Source organism: Echeneis naucrates, chromosome 14 (assembly GCF_900963305.1).
Source record: "Echeneis naucrates chromosome 14, fEcheNa1.1, whole genome shotgun sequence".
NCBI classification, from domain to species: domain Eukaryota; kingdom Metazoa; phylum Chordata; class Actinopteri; order Carangiformes; family Echeneidae; genus Echeneis; species Echeneis naucrates.
In genome coordinates, this window is record NC_042524.1 from 12,032,192 (window position 1) to 12,052,507 (window position 20,316).

The 20,316-nt window shown below is 40.6% G+C and overlaps 2 protein-coding genes across 4 annotated transcripts; one reads left to right on the top strand and one right to left on the bottom strand.

The window, feature by feature from the left end:
- The first annotated feature begins 359 nt into the window (after positions 1-359).
- On the top strand, positions 360-8,392 carry kif20a (kinesin family member 20A). Of its 2 annotated transcripts, none has more exons than XM_029518877.1 (19): positions 360-447; positions 1,284-1,460; positions 1,572-1,697; positions 1,787-1,906; positions 2,685-2,823; positions 2,942-3,117; positions 3,614-3,713; positions 3,884-4,096; positions 4,319-4,430; positions 4,525-4,599; positions 4,934-5,074; positions 5,189-5,357; positions 5,446-5,598; positions 5,792-5,931; positions 6,170-6,272; positions 6,440-6,629; positions 6,705-6,796; positions 6,879-7,016; positions 7,371-8,392. In XM_029518877.1, the coding sequence occupies exons 2-19, from the start codon at positions 1,290-1,292 to the stop codon at positions 7,749-7,751; spliced, it is 2,739 nt and encodes a 912-aa protein (XP_029374737.1). In that variant the 5' UTR covers positions 360-447; positions 1,284-1,289; the 3' UTR covers positions 7,752-8,392. The 2 variants fall into 2 exon arrangements, with proteins under 2 accessions (XP_029374737.1, XP_029374738.1); XM_029518878.1 differs by having other exon boundaries at positions 371-447; positions 1,287-1,460; positions 7,371-7,751.
- A 105-nt stretch (positions 8,393-8,497) lies between these two features.
- cdc23 (CDC23 (cell division cycle 23, yeast, homolog)) lies at positions 8,498-14,248 on the bottom strand. Of its 2 annotated transcripts, none has more exons than XM_029518879.1 (16): positions 14,122-14,247; positions 13,297-13,369; positions 12,385-12,522; positions 12,224-12,266; positions 12,007-12,112; positions 11,760-11,892; positions 11,490-11,667; positions 11,296-11,393; positions 10,953-11,034; positions 10,558-10,711; positions 10,305-10,424; positions 10,121-10,196; positions 9,969-10,030; positions 9,502-9,580; positions 8,898-9,017; positions 8,498-8,810 (listed from the first exon to the last, which is right to left on the bottom strand). In XM_029518879.1, exons 1-16 carry the CDS (start codon positions 14,232-14,234, stop codon positions 8,658-8,660), a joined length of 1,728 nt encoding a protein of 575 aa, XP_029374739.1. In that variant the 5' UTR covers positions 14,235-14,247; the 3' UTR covers positions 8,498-8,657. The 2 variants fall into 2 exon arrangements, with proteins under 2 accessions (XP_029374739.1, XP_029374740.1); XM_029518880.1 differs by having other exon boundaries at positions 8,658-8,810; positions 13,297-13,712; positions 14,122-14,248.
- Positions 14,249-20,316: the final 6,068 nt, after the last annotated feature.

Below are 20,316 nucleotides of genomic sequence, written 5' to 3' on the forward strand. Positions count from 1 at the left end.
TGTGTATCTGTATATTTTTGTCAAATAAATATGATGTGATTTAAAATTCTGGTTGAGCAACTCTCCAGCTTTTTTCTTTTCTTTTCCATTCTTTTTGCATTGCCTATATTTTAAAATCCCCTATGACAACATTGCTAACCCACACCAACTGCCCACATATTTTTGTTGAGGTGTCGCCTTCATTTATTTATTTACAACACGTGGTAGGAACTTTTGAAACACGTCCTAGTTTAGGGAGGCGCACTTTAAACGGCCCACCGTGTTGAACCTGCGTCAGCCAATCGGAAGGCAGGCCAGCGGGCACGTCAGCCAATCAGCGGCTCGCTCTCCAGGGGACGCGCATTGTTCAAAAACCAAACGGAGCTGCAGGAACACCTCCGGTGTGTCCGTGTTCAGTCCGTTTCACCGACGGTTTTCAGCGAGTGCTCAACATTCAGCACCTCCGAGGTGAGTGAACCAGCCTTTACCCAAAAGAAAAGGAAGCAGCTCAGGATGTTTGTGCTCCTGTGTGATGTTTTCTGGTTGCGTGGTTTCGGGGACAAAGCACTTAGATTAATAGCAATACGTGAAAAATGTCATCGTCTTTTTGAAAGCGCACAGTGTCCCACATAATTAGTACAAATGTTTAACATTCCTCTCGCTCGTTGTATTTATTCATAAAATCGCGTTTCTGCTGCTGCAGTGGCAAACGTGTCCTGACAGCCAAGGTGCTCACGTAGCTGCTGTTTGTCTCTGAAGGGCAAACAATCAAATCAGATTCATTTGTATTGCGCCAAATCATAACAAAGTTACATCGAGGCACTTTACATATAGAGCAGGTCTAGACCAAACTCTTTATAAAGTGATGTCAACAGACCCAACAGATCCCCCGATGAGCAAGCACTTGGCAACAGTGGCAGGAAAAACGTCCTTTAAGAGGCAGAAACCTCGAGCAGAACCAGGCTCAGGGGGGGCGGCCATCTGCCTCGACCGGTTGGGTGGGGATGGAACATGCTGTAGTATGAAGTAGTGTGAAGATCAGGGAGCAGCAGGCGTTGCAGGAACAAGTCACTACCTGCAGGATGAGGAGAGGAGCTGGGAGACAGAGGGCCTAAAGGGCCTTGATGTAACTTTCTTATGAGTCTGCGCTATATAACTAAATCTGATTTGATTTTTTTTTTTTTTTTAATGTTTTTATTGTAATGCTAATGAAATTTGTAAAGAGGCTACAGAGTGGGTTTACAATGGTTCACAGCTGACCTATGTTGTTATTACATCATACTCAATATAATTTGTTTTTGCAGCAGGTAATGATGGCCCTGTCTTTGTCCTCCCCGTGTGGATGCCCCTCCGATGAGGACGAGGAAGTGGCTGTGTTTGAGTCTACAGCAGCAGAACATGGCGGCCTGAACAGACCGCGTCTACCTGAGATTTCTGTCATTTCCCCAGGCCTGGATCCTCGACCATTTGCTGCAGAGCCGGTGAGAGTTGACAGTTGCATGCAGTGTGCTTGGTGACATTTCCACTGTAAAACAATGGGTGTATTGAGTCAACATTGAGTTGTTTAAAATGCTTTAACTTTATGTGTACAGAAACCAGCTGTGAAACCTGGATTATTGAGACAAGGATGTGGTAATGAAGGAAATGGAGAAAGGGTGAAGGTTTATTTGCGCATCCGGCCACTTACTGAAATGGAGAAGGTGAAAGGAGAAGAACAGGTAAGATGTTCATTTCAGAATGTTTACAGTCCACAAGAATGAGTTTTTCTGGATGTGACCAACATGCTCAGTGTTTACTCTTCTTTCAGGGTTGTGTGGCTGTTCAAGATGAAGAGACTCTGCTGCTCAAAGCACCAAAGGACTCTCAGAACATGAGGACTGCAGAGAGGGGAATCACCCAGAGCATGCACAAGTTCAGTTTCTCGAAGGTAAAATTGGGCTCTGTGTTTACATATTGTGCACTGTTTTTCAACCTAAAATCATACGCTTGCACTTATTTTGTCATAAAATAGAAATATACTGTAATTTCCAGACTATAGAGCGCACCTGAATATAAGCTGTACCTGCTAAATTTAAAGCAAAAAACGGTTTTGTACATATATAGGCTGCACTTTTTCTATAAGACACAGGTGTCTTATATATGGGAGGAAATGGCATTTGGCAGGAATTATGTTACACAGAAAGATTTCGCCTTTTCGCCGGATCGATCGACTTTAACTTGAAAGCTGCATCATATGCATTGCTTTGTTTGTTTTCCATGATAAGGGTGTGTGCATGAAACGCAAAATAAATCATCTGAAGATTTTAGTGTGTGTGCTTTTAATTTGAATAATTTCAGTGGTCCACTGTGACCTGTTGGGTAATTTCATTGGTCTGATGTGACGCTAAATGTATTGGTGGCATGAAGCTCGTCACCCATAAAAATCCATAAATTAGCCACATAGTCGTTTAGGCCGCAGGATTCAAAGTGTGTGAAAAAATTTGCGTCTTATAATCTGGAAATTATGGTAAATTGGTGCTGCCGGCAGAATGACCTGAGTGGCAGTGATAATAATTCCTCACTGGCATTTTGCTGAAAAATATTGATAGTAAATATCGGCTGAAAGGCCTGAATAATAACCAATGTCAGTAATAAACAAAGAGGGTGCTGGAGTAATTTGATTTATGCATCACACACTGATTGTTTTCATTATCCCTCTTACATAGATCTTTGGACCAGAGACCACACAGCAGCAGTTTTATGAGTGCACAATGAAAGAAATGGTGAAGGATGTGCTTCAAGGAGAAAACAGACTCCTCTACACTTATGGAGTCACCAATTCTGGAAAGACGTACACCATTCAGGGTAAGATTTTATTCTTCTGCTAACAATACTTGGACATATTAGCATAGAACCCAGGCTCCGCTGGAATGTTGGTGTTTACAGCTGTATTAAATGGTTATGCTTGTGTTCTGACTTACAGGCAGTGGACAGCAGGCAGGCCTCCTGCCGCGAGCTTTAGTGTCTCTGTTCAGGAAACTGCAGGGTCGTCTTTATCATGCCATGGACCTGAAGCCTGTCATGTCTCAGGATGTGAGACAGCTTGAACCCGGTGAGGTCAGGTCGGAAGAAATCCGCAGAAACTCTCTGCTCAAAGAGGTAAACGGAGGGACTGCTTTTCTTATGCAAATACAGAAATATGCTTTTAATTTTTCTATAGATATACATTTGTATCATCGGCATGTTTTTAAAATAATTTTCAGCAGCTCATTCTGAACTTGGGCATGAACACATTCTTTGTAATTAAATGCTGACTAAGCTGTAGTGGGTTCTGAATTGAATGAGCTGAACTTGATTATTATTTGGACAATGCAGTTTTTAGATGGATGCAAAGACCACAAACAACAAAAGAGTTGGTTTATGCATCCAATTATGAAGGAAATGTTTTATGGTTATGTGAAACTGAAATGGAATTCATCCTCATCTTTGTCCCAACCAGTCAGGAAATCGAATAAAACATCCAACACTTTTTAAATATCAAACAGTATATATTTATGGATTCTTCCGGTAATACGTTAGCTGATTTTGGTGACTGCTACTGACACGGCCCTTGCACGGACTGGGGTTGATGTATGCGTCTTACTGAATGTTACAGGATGGGATTTCAACTTCTCGTCGAGGTGGCACAAGTACAATGTGGGACAGTGGCATCGGAGGGCTCTCTTCTACAAGTAATATCCCCAGCCATCTGGAAGGTGAGGAGGATGGTCAAAGTTTTATCCATTAAAATTCCTTGCAGAAGGAAAATTAATTGGCCCTGTGAACAGTTTGTGTTGCACTTGTCGAATCACATCTTAAAAAGTGTGTAATCGTTTAATCTTCATTTTAAATATGAAACAAGCTTATTTTTTGACTCAATCTGCAGACACTGACAGTGTTTGTCTGGAGCCCGATAGCCTTTCACACAGTGGTGGCAATGACCTGGAGGAAGGGGTGCAGTTTTCTATCTGGGTGTCTTTTTACGAGATCTACAATGAGTTCCTGTATGATCTGCTGGACGCTTCACCCTCGCTGCAGCCCCGGAAGAGAGTCACACTGCGACTTAGTGATGACAAGCAGGGAAACCCCTATGTGAAAGGTAAGGCTGACTCATTCACAATGGTATCATATCAAGCATTACATCTTTGTATTCTACAGTATATGCTTCTAGCATATTTTTAAGCCAGCTGAAGTTCAATCCAGTTATGCAAATTGCAGAGGATGTTGGTGTTATTTCAAAATGAAGCACATAAAATGTTGCACCAGCTGCTTTTCATGTTGCAAGATTGTAAAGTTTTGCTTCTTAATCTGGTTTTGTCAGATCTCACCTGGATCCATGTCCGCAGTGCTGAGGAGGCGTGGAAGATTCTCAAGGTTGGACGTTGTAACCAGAGTTTTGCCAGCACTCACCTCAACCAAAACTCCAGCCGCAGGTAGGAGCAAATGACCCTATTTTTGATTTATTGTAACAGATTTGTTTGGCTTGTACTCATAGAATCTCTAATCATATATGTATCATCTCCTCAGTCACAGCATCTTCTCCATCCGTGTCCTGCACATCCGCCCAGAGGCAGATTCTGGCCAGGCCAGGCACATCAGCGAGTACGTTATCTTTGTTTCTCTAAATTTATTCAGCGCCCTCTGAGATCCAGCCTCTAGCTCTTATAGTTACTGTATCTGTGGGTCTTGTAGATCCATAAAGCACTGATTTCAGCCACCCCTTAGAAGTTATTTATTAAAAAAGTTTGCATTTGATTACATTCTTTAAAATAAAACTGTCCCTAAAATTTCTATTATCATTAATTTGCAAGTTTAATATTAGTTATTTTAGTTTAATATACAATTTCTGTGACATATCCAGGTTCAGTTATTATTAGGAATTATTGTCTTTGGATTAAAAAGTGTAAAAGTGATAACATGCAGTGTTTCTTTGTAGAATGACTGTGTGTGACCTGGCTGGGTCTGAACGCTGTAAAGAGCAGCGTAATGGCGAGAGGATGAAGGAAGCCAACAACATTAACACCTCCCTTTTAACCCTGGGCCGCTGTATTGCTGCTCTGAGGCACAACCAGAACAAGTATGCTCTTAACTTTATTTTCTGCAGGATGTGACTGAAAGTGAATAATAAATTGACCTATTTTGTTGAAGAAATATGGATGAACTGTTTGAGAGCGCAGTGTTTCATCCACAGATCACGGCCTCCTCAGGTGGTGCCGTTCAGGGACAGTAAACTGACCCGGGTGTTGCAGGGTTTCTTCTGTGGCAGAGGAACCTCTAGCATGGTGGTCAACATCAATCAATGTGCCTCTGTCTATGATGAGACCCTTCAAGCCTTAAAATTCTCCGCTATTGCAACCCAAGTAAGAAATACTGCCGTACAAAGGTCTGATTTATTGATGGTAATTCAGGTATGAGAAAAAAAGACCTATGGTGTCCCTCACATTTCAGCTGGTCCACGGCCCATCCACAAAGACCAGAGTGGCCTACATCCTGTCTCTACTGCGCGAGCCAACAGGACATGGTAACGACAGCACAGTGCTGGAGGAGGAAGAGGAGGAGAGTGATGTTGAAGATGGAGATATCACCATGTTGAATACTGAGGTAACATCCTCCGTCAACATACGAGGTTGGAAAATGTTGGATTAAGGTTTCCAACAGGAGTGTTGTGCATGAGCCCCTATATGAAGCTTCTAAGGACACAGTAAAACTCAGATACTAAGTGTGTACTAGGAGCATTTTAAAAATCTAAAAATACTTGTCCGGTGCTGCTAACAGCTGACTGTACTCGATTCAGGCATTGCTGCAGGCTATTGATGTTCTGAAGAGAGAAGTGCAGCGCCAACGGGAGGAGAAAGATGCTCTTGAGGCCACTGTGAGAGAGCAGGTGGTTTCTGAGATGATGGAGGTTATCACTGGGATGCAGGATGGCTTCAGGTGTGTCTGCCTTGTTTAAATCAAAATAACACCTTTTTTTCTTTTTATCACTAACCAGGCGGTGCTGAGGACATGTATTAGAAACACCACAAAATGTTTTAGATGATAATCTAACAGTTCCCTGTTGATAGTAAATGGTTTTAAGTTCAGTTAAAAAGCTGACAGAAGCTGAAAGAAAATGGTTTTCTTCCTGATCTAGATGAATACAGATAAGTTGTGATGTTTTTTTGCCCCACAGCGAGACGTTGGAGGCAGAGAGAGCTTTAATTGAAGAGAGGTATGAGGACAAGATAACCAACCTGCAGAAACATTTGAAGAAATTCTACAGCGAGGAGCTGAAGGTGAGAGTTCATGCTCAGCCTTAAGTTTCCACCTGTCAGAGCGACTCCACAGTCTAAAAGCTGCATTATTTCCCAGATGCAGTATGCATGGTGTCATACAGTTTTTCTGATACTATTCCTGCGTCTGTGCTGAGTTATTTGAATGTATGTGCCATCATTTCTCTCAGGAGCGTGATCAGGAGATTGAATCTTTGTCTGCAGCCCTTAAACAAAAAAAAGAAGCTGAATTGGTCTCTGTGTCAGCGACGCAGGGCGACGGGCCTCGTCGTTCTCAGCGTGTCACCACTCAGACAGAACTTGGCAGACTACGTGCTGAGCTCGACCAGTGTCAGACAGAGCTGCTCACCAAGACACAAGGTACTGTCTGATGGCCTGTACGTGTTTGGGTACTGTTAATGGTAGCTGACTGTTTCGTTCTTTTTGCCTCTACAGAGCTGACAAAGGTAAAGATGCAGCTGGAAGTGCCTGGCTCAGCAGGCACTGTCACCAATGCAGCTGACCGCAAGCTTGAGGAAGGTCAACGGGTCAGTTACTGCTACTAACGGTTGTTTTTCCTGCACGTGAATATCCGAGCCCTAGACTAAAATCTGGACTCTTTCTCAACAGAATCTGCGTCAACTGCGTCTGGATTTGCAGAGGCTTGGTGCAGATCTGCAGTCTGGAGAACGAGCCTGCTGTCGCAACACTGGGGGGGAAAAGCTGCGGCAGGCATTAAATGCTGCTGACGAGACACTCGCCAAACAGGTAAAACCACGCAAATTATATAGTGCTGTATATCTGCAGTGTCTGTAATAATCTGTGATTACGGATGTCCTGTCTTTGGAGAAACTGTAATTAACAGTATAATAATGCAGCATCTGTTTAAAATGCAAATCTCAATTTAAAATCCTTTGTTTTTCTCTCCCTCTACTTGCTTCAATAACAATTGATGCACAGCCACCTTTTAATCTAAATCTGGGCTCCTAACGTCTGCACCAGGACACAAGGCCCAAAAGCATGTTCCAGGGCTGCATGTGTCACCTTCCAACCTCACCCCTGTTCTTCACCTTCACTTCACTCTGTGGTCTTGTCTAACCCTGTTCACTGACTTCTTCTTAGGACCATATCCTCATAGAGCTCCTGAACAGCCTGATGCTGGTGAAAGCTGACTTGAGACGGAAAGCAGACACTCTGGCCCACATGCAGGCTAGCCAACCCCAGCTGCCCCCGTCTGGATTTTCTGCCTCCGCTTCCACCACACCTGCTTCCTGTAAGAAGAGGGGCTGTGGAGCCAACACAGTGAGTGACACAGAGAACCGGCCTCCGCAGAAACGCTTTTTCCACTCTCTGTTCCCAACACGTACTCCGACACATAAATACCACACTCGAGGTGCCGAAGAACCAAATGTGACGCCCTACTCACGGATCTTGCGCTCTCGGCAGCATTCTCCACCTCCCAGCCCTGTCCCCACCCCTCGTAGTCTCAGGGGGAAGTACTGAGTCACATTTAGCAGCAGAGGAAATGTCCTTATTGATATACACATTATGCAAAACTTATGTCACCTGCAAGCATACTTTCTGGTAACTTTATAGTATTTTTATAGGTTTTTATATGCTTACAGTTTGCAGTGCAGGTAACTCTGATGCCAAAGTCAGTAATTACGTTCATGCCAGTAAAACAATTAATGCTTTAAAAAGGTTGCAGCATACTAAGGGAACTGAGGTGCGGTTGAATTTTGTATGGTAAAAGCACACATGTATAATTAACCTTCTCTAAAACTGCTCACTAAGCCTTTGCTGTAAATACCTATTTGTCAATCAATTAAGTATTTAGTTTTTAGGAAAATGTGATTTACACTTTAAATCATTCTTTTTTTAAGTCTACATTTATTTTTCACTACAGTCATTCTGTACAAAATACAAAAACAGTATTTGCTTAGCTACTTTGAGTTATATACTTTTTGTGTGAGTGTGTGAGAGAGAGACTCATGACTGTAACTCAATGTGTGTGATATCCTTTTTGTTGTTTGGAAATGGTTCAAGGTGTCTTCTGTATTAAGTGCCTGTGTGCTGAAGGAGTCTTTTCATTTGTACTTCTTACTTTGCTTTACAAATTAAAGATTGCACAAAAGCTCTGTGTACTGAAAAATATTTTCAGAAATCTGGCTGACCTCAGCCTTAAAAAAAGAAAAAAGAAAAACTTGGTTTCTAATTTTGAAGCATAGCTCTTGACCTTTCCAGGAAACAAATGATCAGAATTGCATGCTTTACAAATAAATGTAATTTTAATGTCAAACAACTCTGTACAAGTAAATCTATCCAACAGTCTTTAGGTGAAGTCAAACCACCCCAAAAATTTTTGTCACAGGATACAGAAATCATCCATTTCTAGGCCAGAGGGTGGTGTCAGGGTGTAAAAGAGATGAGATTCAGAGGAGACACCCTCCTGACTGGAGTGTTACTGTTTGAGAGCGGCGTGAACAGATCTGCTGACGGTGTCTCAATCTGATCTCTGACCTGTGAGATCTGCCTTAACAAAGCTTTTCCCTCCTCACGTGCCTACAGAATCGTTAACAGCAGTTAATATTTCTTTCTACGCTCTACTAAAACAAGAACTGGACACTCAGTTTATACAGACACACTTACATCGTTGTAGTCACAGCAGCGTTGAGCGCAGAGAGAAGCCTCATTGTAAAGCTTGTTCTTGAAATAGTACTGACCCAGGTACCGCAGGGCTGTGCTCACTTCAGCATGTTCTAGTTGTTCCTGTCATGACAAGATTTTATTAAAATTTTTCCAAACAGATATCAGACATGGCCTGAAGGATATGGACAAATAGATATTATACCCATTTGTGATATTGATCGTTTCATTCCTTTTACCAAGACCACGGGCATTAATCCGGTGTTACTGCCTCCATGCTGTTTGGGGGATTTACTCTATTCAGCCATAAAAGAATAGTGAGTTGTAGTAGTGAGTCGGCTCAGTGGCTAAGGCACCGCATAGTCGTTTTTCCAATTCATCCCCCGGGTGTTATATGGGGTTCACGTCAGGTTTCTATACAGATGACTTGTGTTTTTGTTTTTTGTTTTTTTATAATGGACTTAACTTTGAGCACAGCCAGGGAAATATGCTGAAACAGGGACAGAAATTCTCCAAACTTCTGCCAGGAAGTTTGGGAACCATCATTTCAAATATTGCAGGAGTGACAGCAGACATCATCGGTATTCAGGGGCTTTAAAATACTTACCCCACAAGAGAAAATATCCTGGATGTAAAGCATGTAACACTGAGCAGCATCATCAGACTCATTCAGCTGTTCATGGAGCCTGTCAAGAAAAAGCAGAATTCGTATTTACCATCCATTTCCAGGTAATACAAATAACAGATGACAATGAACAAGAAGCTGCATATCAGATTTTCATTTCACAGAAGCCCTGAAAGGCAAGTGAAATTTTCTTTTATTTTCCTTTTGAAAATACACTTGAGAGATAAGTGATTTGTTTTCCTGGAAAAAAATGTTGTTTTTATAGATGAGAAAAAATAAATCAATTGCCTCAAGGGGGATGTTTAGATGAACTACATTTTTTTCTCCTCTTGCCTTTCAGGGCTTCTATAATTTTATCTGTAACTATTAAAAAAAAAATTGATATATGCTATTTTTTTAGACCATATGATCTGTTTTATTGATAAACTGGGACAGTAGGAGACACTTACTTTGCTAATTTTAGTAGAGCCATTTTCTCCACATCTCCAACAGAGTACGCCCTCCAGTAACACTAGATTTACAGAGAAAACGCACGCTAAGACGGACACTTTATGAATTCATTACATACAGGAGAATTCACTAACAGATGTAACAAACAAACCTTCTTGGCTTCAACCTGCTGTGACAGTTTTTCGTAGCTTTCACCCAGTGCAACCAACATACGTGAGTCATTAGGCCTACAAGAGATCATGTTGTGTCAAAAACAAACAATGACCTTTTGGTTTATTCATGCTGTTCATGTTTATATTTTGTTTTAAAACTTCCTATGTTGGCAACATCCATACCTGAGCTGGTGAGCCTTTCGATAATAGTACAAACAGTAAAAGGGCATCTTAAGGATCTCGTATGTCTGACCTAAGCCATACCAGGCACGGTAGTCCCGCTTGTTCACTTCAATAGCATGCCTGATAGGGGAAACAAAAAAAACAAAACAAAACAAAACACACACATATAACTAAAAACCAGTACTCACAATATAAATTCTGTTTGTGAAAGGTCTGGTAAGATATTTTCTATGTTATACATATTCAGTATAACCTGTAGGCCTGAATGGCAGCTGAGGTGTTCTTCATTTCCATGTATTCGTGGCCCATGAGGGTCCAGGCACCGAGGCAGCGGGGGTTCAATTTGAGGGCTCGCTGGAAGTACAGAGCTGCTTTCTCATGCTGAGAGCGTAAACTGTAATAATTACCTGTCAGTAAGACACATGATTTATCAGCACTAACCAGAAATTGGTTTTGTTCAGAGTGATGGCTTCAGCTCCCAGTAATGCTCAAAAGTACAAAAGAGTTGAACCATTTTTTATTTGAGTCATCTGATAGTTCATTAATTTATTTTAATATTTTAAATATACACATTGATTATAAAAAAAATCTAAAACAAAAGGGTATAGTGTAGAAGCTGTGAATGGGTTAGATCAGCTGAATGCTTACCGATGACACAGCACGTCTCCACTCTGTACTTGTCAATCTCCACCAGGTTGTGGGCCAAGTAGCTCAACTCTGGCTTCATGCTCTGTGGAAACGTGCATTACCGTCAGCCACAGAGCAAAACATTCTCTCAATAGTCAGTCTCTTCACTAACCCCAGGCATAAATCATTGGTCAAAGTAATAATAACAATAATAATGATTAGAATTCAAATGAATTCACTTAGGGGAAACATTGACCGCACTGTGCCAATAACTACACGTCCCACTCAGGTGCCTTAGTGCAAGGCATCCTTACCCTCTAACCATCCTGTCAAAGTGCCAAGGAAAAAAGTAATTTGAGTCCACCTTAACATAGAGAAGGTTAGAGAATGTGTCCATGTTGTCAATACGATATGGATCCTGGTCCCTCAGCTCATTGAACAGAGCCAAAGCCTGGTCAATATCTGAAATGAAACAAGACAGAGGCTGTAAGACTGAACCTAGTCCCATAGAATTCTTCTGAGAGCCAAAAATCTTAATCAATTGGTAAAAAAATAAACCTCTGATGTTGTGGTAGGCCACAGCAATCTGGGAGATGATGTACGTGCTCTTAGAAAAGCCAGCCTCGATGAGATTCTGGTATTTCTGCAATGCTTCTTTGATCATCTGCAGCTCTGTGTACATGTGGGCCATGAAGAAGTCTTTAATCCAGCTGTCTGGCAGCGACAGTGACTTCAGCTGGGGAGAAGAACAAAGAGGAAAGATTGCATCGTACCATGTTTGTTCTGAAATGCAATATTTGGTTCAAAATTGTAAAAACAAATTATTACCATCTCTATGTTAGTGACAAGGTTACTGAGCTCCAGCCAAGCTCCCCAGTGAAGAGGGAGTGCATGAATCGCCTCAACAAACACATCCACAGCCTCTTTCAGGAGATCCAGTTTACGTAGCACCACCCCATACCTGTTAGCGCGCACACACACACACACACACACACACGTTATGATCGACACTTTCCACACGATTCCTCTGCATAATCTGAAGTAAGTGTGCACAGATTGGAAGAAGTGTTCTTACAGGTAAAGGGTGAAGCCATCCAACTCTCCTGCATTGTGCTTCTTACTAAGCTCAACTCTCAGTTCTCTCAAGGCCTCATTGCGAACTTGACCCTTTTCTAGAGGACCTACAACCAGATAGAAAAGCACACACAATTTCAGGATGTGGAGGGAAAAAAAAAAAAAAGCGAACAAAAGCATTTTTTTAATCCTGGAAGTACAAACAGTCACGTCCTTACCCAGGCTGTCCACTGTCTCATCATCCTTCTTTTTCTCTCCTGACTGAAGACACAGAAATATCCTTTTCAAAGTGGTTCACAGGTATCAGAATCACAGCAAAGGCAGTGTTGTGACAAAGTGAAGATGAATATGCCTGTCATGTTCATCTTCAGACTCTTACCAGATAACGAGAATACATATAGAGGAAATAAGCCTTTTGACTACAGCAGCCTTTCAGAAAGTACGCAGCACGGTCATACTCTTTCAAGTCAAAGTAGGATTTGGCCAGTGTAAGTGCATCCAGATCTTGTGCATCTTCCTGCATTTTGAACAGAAAATAAAAATTATTCTGATCATCTAGTACATTCATAAATTAGTAAACAGCCTTTTTCTATTATCATCAAATATAAAACCATGAGCTAAGACAGAATATTTTCGCTAAGTAGTAATTAAATGGAAAATAAAACCTAAGAAATTAAATTAATATGCTGTAACTTTTGACTATACAGCCAGTAATCATTACTACTCAAAAATAGTCTGAACATTGTCAGATACTTAAATTTTTTGCTGACAAAGAGCCCACGAAACTCCCCCAAAAAAGCAACATTATGCTGAGCCTAGTACTGAGTGGCGTCTGTATCCAGAGCATTATTAATAAAGACAGTTTATTATCATGTCCTATTTATACATGCACATCTTCGATTGAGGCTGTTGGGGGACTCATCTGAATCCTTGGAAAATGTACACACTACATTGAGTACATTTCCACGCATGCGCCACCATAAATCATGCATGCGTGCCAATGAAGAGGTGGATCAAGGAACTGTACATAATAAATGTTGCAGGTTAATGATTTTAGGATAAAAGAGGCCACTAATCTGTCCCACACTCAATTTATTCAGAAGCACAACAATCAAACATACAGCCCGAGTCATAATGAGCTATTGGCTTAACTTTTTTTTTTTTTTTTTGTGCCTAAATGTTTTGACTGTATCAGAGAGAGCAAGAGTGAGAGGTGGACAAAGATGTTTTCAACATCTGAAGATATCATGAAAACAACTGAGAAAAGCCTACTCTGTGGCAGTGTACAAACCTCTGTGAAGGGAGCTGACGGGGGCAGTTCATCCTTAGGAAGAGGGTCCAAAGCAAAAGCCAACTCAGAAGCCCTGCATGTGACATAAGAATGATTTGGTCGGTACGACCAACAGATTCACAGGACAGAGAACTGTTGGCAGCGTATGTGGTGACGAACTGGCCTTTGCTTGTTAGAGATGTTAATAAGTGAAAGCATGTAAAAACTCAAACAACAAAAAGAACTGACTGATTTCTATAAATGTCAGCTGCCACTTGTGATTTTTCACCCAGCTGACAGGTTTTGATCTGATCCTCTGGAGCATGTTAGGAGCTCAGCATCATTTACCACAGTGATATCCAAGTAAGAAATGAAACACTTATCTTAAACCTTATAATAGCTCCATGAGCTTAAACCCAGCGTCATAGAAGAAGATACTGTTTGAAGACAATAAAAAAAACACTTTTAGATTCTCTCCTCTTTCACCCATCTTCATTTCAGTATGTGGCTGCTAATTTTCAGCAACTATCACCAACTCGAGGTGGAGCCGGACAACAACACAGGACTCCAACATTATACACACTAATGTGATATATCTGGGTAATGTAGTCAGATTATACATCATTTCTACTTACAGTCGATATATTTTAACCAAACCAAACCAAACTAATCATCACTAAAACACAGTTTTAGTAGTTATAGTGATATCATAGTAACGTTAGTGAGCAACATTAGCTGAATTCAAACGGGACTTGTCAACAGTGGCGCTAACGCGGCTAACAGGGCGGTAAATGAACCTTTAGCATCAGTTACTGAGCCGACAGACAGACAGACAGACAGACTCACCACTTGGCGCTGTGGAGGAGGCCTCTTTCTTTGCACAGCGATATCACCGAGATCAACTGTTTCTTGATCTGGACCAGGTCTCCAAACTCACCACACAGAGCCGCCATTTTCATATTTTACCAAGCCGCACTATTATTGGTGGAAGTTACAGAGAGGAAGTCCCGCTCACCCGAATGACGTCACTTCCGCTTGCCCTCAAATTAAAAGACTTGTGGATATTTATAATTTTGTCAGAAATAGCATTTGCTATTGCAGCCATGTAATTTGTTTCAGATGTCATAGATTTCTGACTGGTTTTAAACACATTTGCAAACAGCTCCATGTGTTAGTCAATTCCTTTCCTATTCGTTATCCTTAAGTCAGCCATTATGCACCATAAGCTTCATTTTCAATAAAAAAAAAAAAAACAAATAAAATAAAAAAATATTTTTTGCTATTATAACAAAGGAATTACAAAAAATGCACTTTAAATGCACTTTTTTCCCCCACTGCAGTTTATCCATTTAAAATTACAACCATATTGTTGGGTTTAGTTCATCTGTAAACATATACTGCATGGATATTATTAATGAATGGAACATCAGTAGAGTTTCCCCTCTATATTTAGTCTTTGGCTGAGATTTCTGTTTGGCAAGGACTTAGACTTCTTTAAGCCCTGAGTTTACGATTGTTTTGCACTCGTAATTTAAAATGTGGGAAATCCCAGCATGACCCTGGGGCTTAACCCTGCTGCACAGTAGGCTTACTCCTGACTCTCTGAGGTTATAAGGATCATAGGTTAAAATAACTGACCAGTTGGACTGGAGTTAGAGCAAGAAAATAGGATTGTCTTTCTTAAATGAAATGATTGTGATGGATTATCTAAGCATGTTTCTCTGAATAGCTTTGTTGAATGTATTTGTGGGGGCACTACTACAAGCATTAAAATATCCAGTTCATCCCCAGAATAGTTAATTCCCCTACATAGTATGTCACCATGCAGGTGTTTGGAATTTACACAGCTATAGATATATAAAGAGCTGTCACACAGACAGTCATTATTTATGTCCTTTGAATGGCCCTTTATTGCTCTGCTAAACCCAGCCTATTATCTGCATTTGCTTGGACTGAAACAGCAGTAAATAATTTCATCAATATCTAACTCAGTAGTAAGTTGTGAAAGAGCAGCGGCATTATGGTTCTTTCTTGTATCGTAATGTTTTTCAGTTGATTGCCTGCCCAGCTCCTGCCACTGGCCTCTGTGCTCAGCCCTGCTTCAATGGCGCTGAGTTGACAAGGACTCATCATGTTCCTGTCTGTCAAAATCTCAGGGAATTGCATAGAAATACAAGCACAGCATTTTTTATGTATACCAGTCAAATCCTCACTTATTTCTTTGGTATAATAATAGATTTATAGACACATTTTAGGAAAATAAATGCATGCAAAGGATCAAATGTACAGCAAGTTAATATGTCGAACCCAGTAATTATATCCAGCATGTACCATTGAAACATTAGACTGGCAGGTGTTCACACACTCAGCATGCATTAAGATCCACATGACAACTGTCAGTGAACTCTGACTCTGAATCTCTGTGCATGTGCATTCTTTAAAGTATTGTTTGTCTGAGTTTCTTTGTCTCGTGTGAGGCATGGAGCAGAAACATGTAATTTCTTTCAGGCGCACAGTGATTACAGAGGCAAAAAAGTGTTTTTTAATCACAGTCCTCACCCTGACTGATGTCCAGAGCTGCCTTATCCAACAATAAAGCAACAGAACAAAAAGGTGAGTGCTAAGATTTAAAAAGAAATAACATGTAGTGCAAGTTCTTACTAAAACTTCCTCTGTGCATTCATAATGCATACTTGTCGATATAAATGTTTTAGATTTCCTGCAGCAGGTGTAACTTTACTTATTCATTTGGATTGTCATGTGCACTTTTGATGGGATAATGGCTCTCAGTTCTGTTTTAATTTAGCACCTATTTCTGCCACAGAGTGGCGCTGTCTGGCTGGATTCATAAGGACAGGAGAAGGAAAATGCTCAAGCTACCATAAAACTTTTTAAAATTGTGTAAATTGTAATATTAGAAAAAAAAAATAAGAGTAGTTTTAATTGGCCTACAACTGACCTACCAGCATTACCATAATTTCTTAACAAATCTGACAAAACGGTTGACCATCCACATCCTGTCTCCCCTCTCTTTTAAGTTACCTTTGGAGCAGTGTGTGTAAAATGTCCTTATTGAGAAAAAGTGAGGATGACAGAATAGTTTTGAGCTATGTCCACAGCTGAGAGAGGATGGTTCCTCCACGGCAGTGCAGCCTGATACTAAAGTTATGGTTGTTTGGTCTGATAGGACATATAAAATGCATCATTCAAAAAAAAAAAATCTTGATGCGTCTGACAACTCTCCGTTATTCTCTCACAAAACACGAGAATATAATTTCCCTTCATTTTGTTGCAGTGTCTCTACTCACCTCCTCCCATGTCTTTGGTGGACATCCTCTGTCAGACATGTCTCCCTATTTTCTCCACAGAGCAAAAGCCACTTAAGAAGACTGACAAAGTAATCAAGTAGCAGTGCAGTTTACAAGGCCAAGCACATGGCTCACTGAGCAGGTTGAAAGAGGTGCAGAGATGGGCCATATAGTCCATTCCTTTCACTCAGCCCTTCCTCTCTTCCTCCCACATACACATTCGTGCACACACATTTCTGATGTCTTTTTTTCTCCTTGCCTCTGTAGTTCTTCACTTAAACTTCTCCACCACACACACAAACACACACACACACATACACCTCCTGCAGGTATGGGGCAGTAAAGTGCGCGATGGAGCTGCTGAGACAGAATTTTGAGACAGCTGTGTAATTGAAAGGGAAAATGTGCCAACAATGTGCTTGATTTTGTGTGTGTTTGTGTGTGTGTGTGTGTGTGTGTGTGTGTGTGTGTGTGTGTGTGTGTGTGTATGGTTTCACCTTGTGACTTAAAGCTGTTTGTAAAAATCAATATAATGCATAATTATACCTAGTATATGCCATTTTGATTTGCTGTTTTTATTATTACAAAAATACAATAATGTCTGTGTGTCATGTGAGCCCACATTCTCTGTGTATAAATAATAAAAGTGAGTGCGCTACTGCTCAATTTATCTCTTCAAAGGTGGAGATCAAAGTTCAAATGAGCCTAAAATAGTTGGGGTTTTGTCTGTTTTATTAGATATTCATTATCATAAAAGCTTGGATACTGTTATTTTCTGTGTTTTCGTTGTTTCCCCTTTCTTATTTCTCTTTGCTGGTATATATCAAAGCACCATTAGATGCTGGAGGTCCACTGGTATGGCTGCAGGAGATAGTAATATAAAAATTGAAAATAACAAAAAAAAGCGAGAATAGAAAGCATGTTTGAGAGAGAAACTGTGATATTCTGTCCTTAAAGAAAAACATTTCTGTACATCTGTTATATTTGTGAAGGAAAGCGTGAAAATGTGGTTTTACGGGCACGTCCAGTCCCTGTGGTTTTGATCAGTGCATGACCCTGTGATTGGCTGTTGATGACGATGTTTGCTTGACTGAAAGCAGCCAACAGCCATGTCTCATCAGGACAGCCACCACCTGAGCACTGGGCACTGCAGCACACTGCCTTCACAGGGACACAGTCACTGGTCAATACTGGATTATATTTATCGTCTTATTTCTGGCTCTTTTTGTGCCATTGTGACACGGTAAAGTATTTACATTCTCCAAAAAGAGAAGGGAAGCATGCTATTCAAGACATGATGCTGAAGAAAAATGTCTTTCCTTTCCACCTCAACGTGTAGAGATAGGCCGTCCCCTGCAGGGTAATCTGACATTTTTCTACTCAAGTGTTGTCTATTCTCTACCACGGAGAAAGTGTTTTGATTGAGGTAATGTGAGGAGAGAAGAGAGGTGAGGCGCAACAACAGAAAAGGAAAAAGAAAAGAGATAAAAAAAAATAAATCAATTAATAAAAAGAGCTCATAATTTAAGTTGTTCTCAGTCAGGCAGAGCCAGGCAGTAACCACGTCCTCCTAGTCGAGGTGGCATGTGATGTGTCCCAGAAACATGTCATGTGGTGGATAATGGCTGAGACAGATGTGTCATGTCTGTGCACCGAGGGGGAGAGAGGTATGGGATTAATTTGCCTTTTGGGACAGGTGCTGAAAGGAGTGGGAGTAGACACAATAAATCTAATGTTACATGCAACCCAGTGCTATCCCCCACCCCCACTCCCACCCCGCTGTCCAAATCCACAGGACACTGGAATCATGTAGCTGTCTAATTCGTATGGAAAACCTCTGTCAGCAATATGCAATTACACCGCCGTTATTATTTTCTGGTACACAATACCCTTCTTACTTTCGGTTTTTCTATGTGGAATATGGATTCTGCTGGCAACCGGTATCATGTGGCCAGCTGCTCATAACAAATTATAATAACTCAGTTAGAGTCACCCTTCAGTTAAACCTGGCACCGCATCGCATTTAAACTGAAACACCAAAAAATTTAAATCCCCTCGGTTTCGCTGAGTGCAGTTTTTTAGTAATTTCACACCATTGAGTTCTCGGTCAACTGCAGGAGTTACGGTGCAGGGATGAATTTAGACATGTAATAAGCCAGTCCAACATAATTATCAACAGATGTAATTCAGGTCAGAAATGGCAGCACAGAGCATGTATTGGGATGGCACATGGCAGCATTCAAGGAAATATAAATAAATAAGTCAATATTTTATGAAACATGACACAAATTCTGCTATCAATTCTTCTTCCTGGGAGGTCTTACAAAATTTATAACAGGACTATATGCTTTATGCTGTTTCCAACAAACGGTTCAATGCTTTTAGGTAATTAATCAAAGAGGTCAATATTGTGTGTTGCTGTTACTTTTATTCCAACCGAAACTTTACTTAATACTTAAAGGAACAAAATGTTTCATCAGTATTAGAAAACTAAAAGTGTTTCTTGCCCACTGCTGAAACAGAGACAAATGATGATGGTTTCTAAGATCAATGTAAATGTAATGTAGCAACCAATTTCATTATAGTTTATGGGGAACATCTGTGACATACACGGGTTTAGGACCATCTCCCCCCAAGATGCCTTGACCTCTAAAAATCAACATTGAGGTTTAAACTTTGACCTTTGAGCTGCAGTGACTGGCACTGCTAGTTTGACCTGCTGGCTGCTCAGCCATAACCAAATGAAAAACTTCCCTGATATCACCCACTGGTTTGTGAAATGCAATTCAGTAGTTTGGATGTTGTCTTATTTCTTTTGAAACTGGAAGATGACAGGTTGTGTTGTTGGTAGAGTCTGTCATTCACACGGTAGCCATGCCCTAATGAAATTCTTGATCTCTTTTCCTCCTAAATTAAAAAAAATAAAAACCATCTTGTGTTAAACAAGATGGTTTGAAGGTATCAATTGAGACAATTGAGATAAGCTCATTAGGAAAATGTTTACTGAGGTAGTAAGTCAAATGATGATTAGTGCCATTTTCTCTGAGACCTCTATATAATTTATTTTGGACAAGTGCAGTTGCCCCCTGATGGTATTAGCTTCACTTTCCAGCCCTGGAGTCAACATCCACTTTTATATCCAGTCTATGGCCATTACAATCTCATGCTGTGGAGCCAAACATTGTGTAAACTGAATGCTGACTCTAAATTCTGGTTTAGGTTGCAAAGTTTCCAAAAAAAAAAAAAACAAAAAAAAAAAAAAACAAATATGTGAAACTGAAAAGTTAAGGAAAAAAAAATCTGTACAAAATATGATAAAAAAAACAAAATAAAATTTTCCCATTTTATGTGACTGATATATCATCACCTTTACTGTACAGTAACATGGAAAATGTATATTGATCAGCTATATCATTATGACCACCAATCTAACATTGTTTTTGTCTCCTTTTACCTCAAAACGACCCCAGTCCACGAGACCTCCAAAGGTGAGGTGTGGTATCTGACACCAAGACCTTAGAACCAGATCCTTTACTTCTGGTGGGGGGTGTGTGTCCGGGGGTTTTAAATATCAAATCATTTAGCTGTAAAATAAATTCTAGTTTCATTTCAGACCAGAAAAATTACTTACGATAGTCTGACCATCCAGACCACACTAGTTCTCATGCTGTTTGGCAAACTGGAATACCCTTTAAATTTAAAGGTAAGGTCACGTCCACTTGAATAGCCTTTA